At 42.3% G+C, this 7,842-nt stretch overlaps 1 protein-coding gene across 2 annotated transcripts; it reads left to right on the forward strand.

The window, feature by feature from the left end:
- The first annotated feature begins 1,872 nt into the window (after positions 1-1,872).
- On the forward strand, positions 1,873-7,622 carry LOC117970966 (zonadhesin-like). 2 transcript variants are annotated; one of them, XM_059014557.1, is made up of 3 exons: positions 1,873-1,948; positions 5,058-5,285; positions 6,500-7,622. In XM_059014557.1, the coding sequence occupies exons 2-3, from the start codon at positions 5,096-5,098 to the stop codon at positions 7,339-7,341; spliced, it is 1,032 nt and encodes a 343-aa protein (XP_058870540.1). In that variant the 5' UTR covers positions 1,873-1,948; positions 5,058-5,095; the 3' UTR covers positions 7,342-7,622. The 2 variants fall into 2 exon arrangements, with proteins under 2 accessions (XP_058870540.1, XP_058870539.1); XM_059014556.1 differs by lacking the exon at positions 1,873-1,948 and adding an exon at positions 4,010-4,530.
- The last annotated feature ends 220 nt before the right edge of the window (positions 7,623-7,842 follow it).

The raw sequence follows: 7,842 nt of genomic DNA on the forward strand, positions 1-7,842 counted from the left end.
CTTTCTGTAACTGTGCAGACAGACAGACAGACGATGGCACTACAAGGGCAATGCAGACAGACAGTGGCACTATAATGGTACTACAGACAGACAGACAGACAGTGGCACTACTGGGAGAGAGAGAGAGAGAGAGAGAGAGAGAGAGAGAGAGAGAGAGAGAGAGAGAGAGAGAGAGAGAGAGAGAGAGAGAGAGAGAGAGAGAGAGAGAGAGAGAGAGAGAGAGAGAGAGAGAGAGAGAGAGAGAGAGAGAGAGAGATGCTAGGTGGATTTTGCAGAGCTGCAGTTTCGGATGCTGCAGACTGCTTCTCTCCCCCCTCCCCCAGTCTGTCTCTCTGGCTGCTCATGCTCAGTGCGTCTCTCTGCATCTCCCCCGCAACAAGCAGCGAGTGCAGAGCTCAGGGCTGTCGGGGGGAGGGGCTGACTGCACGTTATCCTTATGTAAAATGATTAGAATTTAAATCCTTGATTCCTGTACAACTGTGTGTGTGTGTGTGTCGGCGTGTGTCTCAGTGTGTGTGTGTATGGGTGTGTGTGTTTGTGTATGTGTTAGTGTGCGTGCGTGTGTGTGTGTCTCTGGGTGTGTGTGTTAGTGTGTGTGTGTGTCTCTCTGAGTGTGTGTGCGTGTGTGTGTGTTAGTGTGCGTGTGTGTGTGTGTGTGTCTCTAGGTGTGTGTGTGTTAGTGTGTGTGTGTGTGTCTCTGGGTGTGTGTGTATTAGTGTGTGTGTGCGTCTCTGGGTGTGTGTGTGTGTGTGTGTCTCTGGGTGTGTGTGTGTTGGTGTGTGTGTGCGTCTGTGTGTGTGTGTGTGTTTGTTAGTGTGTGTGTGCGGCTGTGTGTGTGTGTGTGTGTGTCTCTGTGTGTGTGTGCGTCTGTGTGTGTGTGTCTGTGTGTGTGTCTCTGGATGTGTGTGTGTGTGTGTTAGTGTGTGTGTTAGTATGTGTGTGTGTGTGTGTGTTAGTGTGTGTGTTAGTATGTGTGTGTGTGTGTGTGTGCGTGCGTCTCTGTGTGTGTATGTGTGTTAGTGTGTGTGTTAGTATGTGTGTGTCTGTGTGTGTTAGTGTGTGTGTGCGCTCTGAGTGTGTGTGTGTGTGTGCGTGTGTGTGTTCTCTTATATAATCCCCTGCTGTGTATTCTCTAATCTCATCTCTTGTCAGTATAATCTCGCTCGCCCTGCCTACAAATCTGTATCTCCTCTCTTTCTGATTTTCATCCCCCTCTCTTCCCCTCCTCCATCCCTCCATCTGGATTATGAGTTGAACCCCCCAGCTCACCCCACCCCACCCCCACCAAGCCTATTAAATCACTAGCTTTAATACCTGCTAACCCTGCATTGTGGTGCAGAGTGCTGCAGTGTTGTCATTCACTGCTATCCTTTCCCTGTTATCTCTCCAGTCGCAATCGCCCTCCTTCACCCTCTCTCTCTCTCTCTCTCTCCCCGCTCGTCCCATCTCTCTCTCTCTCCCCCTCTCGCTTCATCTCTCCAGATGTGTGCTGCAGTTCCTAGTCTGTGCACTAATGCATGTTCAGCAAATCTCTCTCTCTGTCTTTCTCAGTCTGCAGCCCTCCAGCGTTTCCATGGCAACTCAGCTGTCACTCACAGTCAGTCTTGCAGTCACCCTGCACAGTTTAAAACATCTGTCCGTGTCTCCTCTCCTCTCCTCTCCTCTCCTCTCCTCTCCTCTCCTCTCCTCTCCCAACGCATTACTGCACAGGATCAGGCTGAGTGGACTATTTCTGATGCCCAAAGTCTCTTACTGAGATAATCCACACCAACCCCTCTCTCTCTCTCCTCATTCAAGCACTGACCTGTGGAGTGCAAGAGCAGAGACAGAGAGAGAGAGAGAGACAGAGACAAAGAGAGAGACAGAGAGAGAGAGAGAGAGAGAGGGAGGACAGATAGGAGAAGACCAAGCAGTAAGGAGAAATTGGAAGGGAGATAGAGAAGGAGAGGTAAGAGAGAGGGGCAGCGAAATATCAAAAGGGAGAGGGAGAGTGTTTATTAATAGTATTTTTCATTGAGTTTTCAAGTTTTTAATATATCACTAAGGTAGGGATTTCCTGGGGCTCGGAGCTGCAGTGCTTGTGTTCCCCACTGGAGGGCAGCGCTGGCTTCTCCGTGCTGCTGCCTGTGACGTCACAGTGACGATAAACTCAGCGAATCTGATGATAGGAGTGCGTACCAGGAAAAGTGAAAGGAAAGAGCTCGCAATGTAAATTATTATTATTATTATTATTATTATTATTATTTATTTCTTAGCAGACGCCCTTATCCAGGACGACTTACAATTTTTACAAGATATCACATTATTTTTACGTACAATATATATCGTTGTGTTCTAGGGCACAGAACAGCGTCTCTCTCCTTGGTTTTCATACGGGAATACCACAATAGTGACGTCAAAAAGTGGTAATTCCTCTAGAGCAGGGGTGCACAATTCCGGTCCTGGAGGGCCGGTGTCCCTCCTGGCTTTTGTTCCAACCTTGCCCTAAATTACTTAATTGGACCAATTATTACCAATTATTGGTCTAATTAAGTAATTTAGAACACAGTTGGAACAAAAGCCAGGAGGGATCCAGCCCTCCAGGACCGGAATTGTGCACCCCTGCTCTAGAGGAAAATATACTTGAATTTTGACCCATTGGACTCCTCGAGACCATCACTTTCAATTCAAACATGTCTCGTTTTCAATCACTCGACAACCCCCACAGTACAGAAATATTCATTAATGATCAACAAAAAAATGATGTAATGCGGGTACATTCGTATCTCAGAGAAACTGGAGAGGAACGGGAAATTAAAACAAGGTAAAGGGCGATCATCCAAATAAAGCTGAAGCTCTAACGGTTAACGACACATTTCCCGAAAGATTAATATCAAATCGAGTCCCGGGGTTTTCTGAACAGAAGCGCCCTCTAGTGTCTGTGAAGTGACATTAATAAAACGCGATAACAAACCTCACCTGGCGGCACACACAATAATGAAATGAACACACTTCATAAATATTACGATTCAGTTATATTATTCATAACTTTAAACTCCCATTCGCCGTAGACGTTTGCAAATACATTTATATATAAAAAAGAAATAATTTAAATAAAAGATAACTTTTTTTAAAAGAAAGTATTTATAAATGGATAGGGCAGCAGTGTGGAGTAGTGGTTAGGGCTCTGGACTCTTGACCGGAGGGTCGTGGGTTCAATCCCAGGTGGGGGGACACTGCTGCTGTACCCTTGAGCAAGGTACTTTACCTAGATTGCTCCAGTAAAAAACCCAACTGTATAAATGGGTAATTGTATGTAAAAATAATGTGATATCTTGTAACAATTGTAAGTCGCCCTGGATAAGGGCGTCGGCTAAGAAATAAATAATAATAATAATCTTACTTACCTAGTATTGTGGTCTTGTTCTGAAGGGCTTCGGGTAAGAATAGTTTCAGTTTGACCTCAAAAACAAACAAATTATTATCACTTGATTAATCTTGCAGACAGTAGGATATACAAAGAGCCGGCTACATCTGAGGTAAAATCTGCGTACATATACATCTGTGTACACAGTGTTACACTACCTTTATCCCCGACATTTGTGTCTGTTTTATATATATCTCTGTTCCTTGTTAACTGCAAGTCGAGTAAACAACAACAGCACCTTCTGTGTATTCACCGCTCCATTGAATCACAATGTGGTTGAAATGTATTTATGTAATATATTAGCGCTCTCGGTTAACACAGGCAGGCGCATCATACAGGTCGAGGCAATCCACACACAGGAGGAGGGCGGGCGTGAACCCGGGTCCTCTCGCACTGAAGCCTAGCGCCGATACCGCTGCGCCAAACAGCCAGCTGGAACTAAACTGAACTGGTGGGCTTAAGGCCCCTGTATTTATACTACTATTTATATTACTGGAAAGTTCTAGAAAGTTCTAGAAGTTACTCCAAGTTTACTCAGCACTGAATCTATCTGGAAATGTTCTGGAAAATAGGTAAATTTCAAAATATCACTGTCCTGGTCACAAAAGCAAAGTTTGTGGGGAATAATAGCCATTTTCTATACTTTTGAGGCATAAGCAATTAGGGCTCATGTCTCTGTGTGTGATTACGTCACAGATATATATACAGTATATAATTTTTTGTTACTATTATTTCCTTATATATTTTTTTTTTGTTTATTTGCATTTTATTAACATTGTTTATTTATTTATTTATTTATTTAGTCTTTGTTATTGTCATAGTTTATTAGACAGCTTTTGCCCTTGCATTAAGAACTGTAGTGATTCAAAAAGGGTTCTTTTTGTTAAAATTCTGACGCAACCTTTTGAATATCAACGTCAGTCTCGGTTTCAGCTGAAGCAGAGACCTGTATTTATTGTTTTAGTTCGTCCAGTAAATCGCCTCTCCTCCTCTTTGTGTCGACCATCTCTGGACTGAGACGGCTCCCCCGAGAATGAAGAAATTCATAAACATATTCGCCGCCTCCTTTATATTTTGCTTGTGTGTTTTCGTCTCCGACAACAACGAGATTGACGCTTCTAACGGTAGGAAACGAACTAATGGACTAATATGTGCTCGCCTGGGGGTACATTATTTACAGCCTGTTATATTATTAATTAGAGAGATGCGGGGAACGTCTTACTCAATCATAATTGTGGCACTGGTACATAAATATAGGCTTGTATTATTATTATTATTATTATTATTATTATTATTATTATTATTATCATCTGAGGTTTAATAGAGAACTAAAATGTTTCTTATAAACCATGTTTACGTTTATTCAACTTTCTGCTAACATTTACACTGAAAAAAAAGGGTCTAGTTTTGGTGTTTATCAAAATATCAATTCTCCCTTCAGCAAATTTCTCCTCGCAACACTTGCAGCGGTTGGAGGTTATAAAACGAAGGCATTCAGGCTTTCTAACAGCGGTTCAAAACTGAAAACAGTGAAGGCCTTTTTTAATGTAAAAAAAATAAAGCCTTTGGTTGTTAATATTACAATGTGATTGTATTCTTTAATTACGTGCAGTGTTATTAATATTTAATTTATTGTGTTTATTTTTTGAAGGGAAGGTGCATTTCGGTGAATGGAGTCGCTGGGTGTGTATGTGTGATCTCGGGAAGAAGACCCGGGAAAGGAGCGCTACTCATATTAATGGCGGGATTCAAATCGACCGCAAGAAATTACTGCAAAAAATGCCTTGCGACCGGACTAGCTGCTCAGTCTGCGACCCGGAACAGTGTCCGTCCGCCGAACCCGCAGACATCAGCAAACTCCTGGTTTTAAAAACGTTTGGTAAGAAAATATGTGGCAGGAAAGTACCTTAATAATAACCAACGCTTATAGAAACGCGTCCCTCGCGTTTGCTTAACAAGAAAATCCATCTCCTGCGTCGTCGTTATGTTAAATTGCTCCTTTTTCCACTGACCAGCATTTGGAAAGAGACGCATTGAATGGAATGGCGGGACCAGGGCTCCAAAACCTCCGGTTCAAAACCCAACGTCTTACCATTCAATTAAACAGCGAGCTCTATAGTGGAGAGACAAGTGCAGAAGTCAGTGTTATTAATTGATCGGCCGCTAGGGGGTGTGCGTTACAACATATTATAGCAAACATGCATTCGAATTTTAAACGTGATATTTAGTACGGTAATTCACTAAGTTAAAATACCCTTACCAGGCACATTTATTCACTAATTAGGTCTCAAACGTACAGATTTAAACAGAACCCCGTGTTTTAGCAAACATTAAGGTGACCATATGGCTCTGTGTTCGGCGAGAGACACTAGGCTTTTCAACTCGCAACCCCATTGCATGCTGGTAAGCGTAGTCCTGCTTCTCTTAAGAATGGTACCTGAGACAGGTAAAACGTACCAGAATGCATTGGGGTTGCGAGTTGAAAAGCCTGACCTGTCCCGATGAACACTGAGCTAAATGGTCACAAAATCCTAAAAGGTATAGACAATGTCAACCCGGGGGGCTTCTTTGACTTGAAAAAAGGACCAGGGGTCATAAATGGAGATTAGATAAAGGGGCATTCAGAACAGAAAATAGGAGGCACTTTTTTACACAGAGAATTGAGAGGGTCTGGAACCAACTCCCCAGTAATGTTGTTGAAGCTGACACCCTGAGATCCTTCAAGAAGCTGCTTGATGAGATTCTGGGATCAATAAGCTACTAACAACCAAACGAGCAAGATGGGCTGAATGGCCTCCTCTCGTTTGTAAACTTTCTTATGTTCTTATGTCACCTTAGCATGAGTAGGACTAGGTTAAAGCAAATCTCTCATTGCAAGCCATGCTTTCTTGGTGAGGGAAATTGTCCCCACCCCTTCTTTCCTGTCAGTAACCAACCAGCTGCTTCCCCCCCGATGAATGACGTGCTTTTCAGCCAGTAAGATGCTTTGATTCTAAAGACACGGTCTGTGGTGAAAATAACTTAGGAATTAAAACAGCAACAGATTTTGTGATCCTCAGCAGTGAATTTTCTTGCTTTGTTTTCTACCATCAGAAAGTGAAGTCAAGACTCTCAAGGATACCGGGACACAGACAACGACACAACCGGCGGGGAAAAGGACAGCAGACATAGGGACTGAAAGAAAGGAAGCAGAGCTGGACCTAGCGATGCCAGTAGAGATGGAAGAGAAGAAAGTAGAGATGGAGGAGAAGAAAGCAGAGATGGAGGAGAAGAAAGTGGAGATGGAGGAGAAGAAAGTGGAGATGGAGGAGAAGAAAGTGGAGATGGAGGAGAAGGAGGTCGAGATGGAAAAGAATAGAGTCGAGAGGGAAAAGAAAAAAGTCGAGAGGGAAAAGAGGAAAGTCGAGATGGAAAAGAGGAAAGTCGAGATGGAAAAGAGGAGAGTCGAGATGGAAAAACAGTTTGTTGAGAAGCAAATAGAGGTTATACGAATTGAAAGAAAACTGTTAGAGTTGGAGAAAGGAGGAAAAACGACAAAGACTCCAAACAAAACGACAAAGACTCCAAACAAAACGACAAAGACTCCAAACAAAACGACAAAGACTCCAAACAAAACGACAAAGCCAACAGAGGGAACGACAAAGACTCCAAACAAAATGACAAAGACTACAAAGAAAACGACAAAGACTCCAAACAAAACGACAAAGCCAACAAAGGGAACGACAAAGACTCCAAACAAAACGACAAAGCCAACAGAGGTACCGACAAAGACTCCAAACAAAACGACAAAGCCAACAAAGGGAACGACAAAGACTCCAATCAAAACGACAAAGCCAACAGAGGTACCGACAAAGACTCCAAACAAAACGACAAAGCCAACAGAGGGAACGACAGTGACTATGAAAACAACATCAGCAGCTATGAAAACAATGTAAATGATCCACTCGAGAAACAAACACAGAAACTGTGGGGAAAATGACACGAGGTCTGGAAAAAAAATGTAAATGATCCAAAACCTAGATTTAAAAAAGTCGGGAGCTGCTTTTGGACATTGAATTTGTTAACGGAGGTGAAAAAAAGTGTGATGGCGATAATACACAAAGACACATCTGCGTGTTAAACGATCTGAATTTGATACCATTCCAATGATATTTATTCAAGTATATCAATTCCATGTTATTTTTGTATTGATGATAGATTCAAAAATAAAAGTTGTCTGCCAATGTTGTCTCGCTATGAAGAGAAAACTTTTTTTTTTTTTTTCAAGAAAACTAGAATTGACATTTAAAACATCACACACATTTAAACAGTGTTGAAAAGGCCAGCATCATTTTATACCTGAAATTAATTATAGCTTATCAGATAATTACCGAATATTATTATTCATATCTTAGCAGACGCCCTTATCCAGGTTGTTACAAGATATCACATTATTT

This window comes from Acipenser ruthenus, chromosome 48 (genome assembly GCF_902713425.1).
Source record: "Acipenser ruthenus chromosome 48, fAciRut3.2 maternal haplotype, whole genome shotgun sequence".
Classification (NCBI taxonomy): Eukaryota; Metazoa; Chordata; class Actinopteri; order Acipenseriformes; family Acipenseridae; genus Acipenser; species Acipenser ruthenus.

Bases quoted from the DNA above. Each gene is read 5' to 3' on its own strand.
- LOC117970966 (XM_059014556.1), top strand. From the start codon at position 4,440: ATGAAGAAATTCATAAACATATTCGCCGCCTCCTTTATATTTTGCTTG. The intron at 4,531-5,057 runs GTAGGAAACGAA...TATTTTTTGAAG, and splicing joins CGAGATTGACGCTTCTAACG to GGAAGGTGCATTTCGGTGAA. The intron at 5,286-6,499 runs GTAAGAAAATAT...TTCTACCATCAG, and splicing joins CCTGGTTTTAAAAACGTTTG to AAAGTGAAGTCAAGACTCTC.